The sequence below is a fragment of the Eschrichtius robustus genome, chromosome 18 (assembly GCF_028021215.1).
Source record: "Eschrichtius robustus isolate mEscRob2 chromosome 18, mEscRob2.pri, whole genome shotgun sequence".
NCBI classification, from domain to species: Eukaryota; Metazoa; Chordata; class Mammalia; order Artiodactyla; family Eschrichtiidae; genus Eschrichtius; species Eschrichtius robustus.
The window spans coordinates 16,638,840-16,640,287 of record NC_090841.1 but is presented as its reverse complement, the minus strand read 5'-3'; the positions used below and the strand labels follow the sequence as shown (position 1 = coordinate 16,640,287).

Below are 1,448 nucleotides of genomic sequence, written 5' to 3'. Positions count from 1 at the left end.
CATGTGTATATGCGTGTGTGTGTGCCTCTGTGTATTTGTGCGTGTGTATATGTGTGTATGTGCCTGTGTATCTGTGCATGTGTATATGTGTGTGTGCCTGTGTGTATTTGTGCATGTGTATATGTGTGTGTGCATGTATTTGTGCATGTGTATATGTGTGTGTGTGCCTGTGTGTATTTGTGCACATGTATATGTGTGTGTGTGCCTGTGCATACTTGTGCATGTATGCATGTGTGCGTGCATGTGCCGGAGGGGCTGGTTCTCAGTCTTCCTCGGCAGCAGACCTCCACCTGGACCACGCGTGGACACAGCTGCTGCCCAGCACAAGTAAGCCCAGCACGAGGACCCCTACCGCAAAGAGGTACAGGGTTTTGTCACAGTAATCCTGAGGCTGCTGGAAAGGGGGAACAAAATCTGGCAGGTAAACAGAAAAGACCCAGTAATTTCCCAGAAAGAACCAGAGGAAGAGGAAGAGGCTGAGGAGGAGGTGGATGTAATATGTGTGCGCGTTCTGCCTCTAGGGATATACATCGCCGTCATGGTCATCAATCACCACGGCCTTGGACAGAAGCCGCCTCATCCTGGTGGAGTTGTACAGCAGGAGAGACACCTGGGTCGTGGTAGGGAGCCAGAGGTTGGAGGGCAGAGCAACAAAGGAGGGGGAGGAGAGGGGACAGGGGGAGGAGATAAACAGAGAAAGATTCATTAGGAAAAGTGCACACACTGGAGTTGGGAATGCTGCCAAGGAGTGAAATTTCATTTTGAAGAATTAGAACTGGCGAGAATGAAGGCATCAATCCTTAGCATCCTTGGTGGCATCTTTTATAGATGTGTGAGTTGCTTTGGACAAGGGACTCGTTGACTGAAGTTCATCTCTGCACCCAGAGTTTCCCCGTTGCTCTGGTTTGCTTCCTTAGCCTTGAGGTCAGTTCCTGGGCGCCCCCTGGCTCCAGTGACCTGCTCTGCCTCCCTCCAGTGACCACCCCCTGGATCTGGTCATCATCTGGAAGCACCCTCCTCCCCGATCCCAACTAAATGTTAGTTGTTTAAGCTGCCCGGTCTGTGGAATCTTGTTAAGGCAGCCCGAGCTGACTAATACAGACACGAAGTGTTTTTAGGCATATTGTCCTATGTAAAACAACGCTATGGAATGCACACCACTTTCCTCACTTTAGAAACAAAGGAATTGAGGACCAGTTAGGTGAACGAGTTGGCCAAGGTCACGTGGGTCAAAAGTGGAAGAGCCAGAGTATAACAACACCAGGTGTGTCTTCAGCCAAAGCTGGCAGCTGCCCGTCCCACCAAGCCCTCCTGTGTCTCTCAGACTCAGGAGGAGTTCCACTGAATAGCCTCAGGCTTCAGGCTCAATATGTTGAAAACATAACTCGATCTTCCATATCCATTTGGTGACACGTCCAAGCTAGAAACCAGGGATGCTCCCAGCTCCT

General features: G+C 50.4%; 1 protein-coding gene across 1 annotated transcript; it reads right to left on the bottom strand.

Annotated features, from left to right (window-relative positions):
• Positions 1-262: 262 nt before the first annotated feature.
• On the bottom strand, positions 263-580 carry TMEM272 (transmembrane protein 272). The gene is given in 1 exon segment (XM_068526377.1): positions 263-580. A coding segment is annotated over 1 exon segment (318 nt).
• Between the last annotated feature and the right edge of the window lie 868 nt (positions 581-1,448).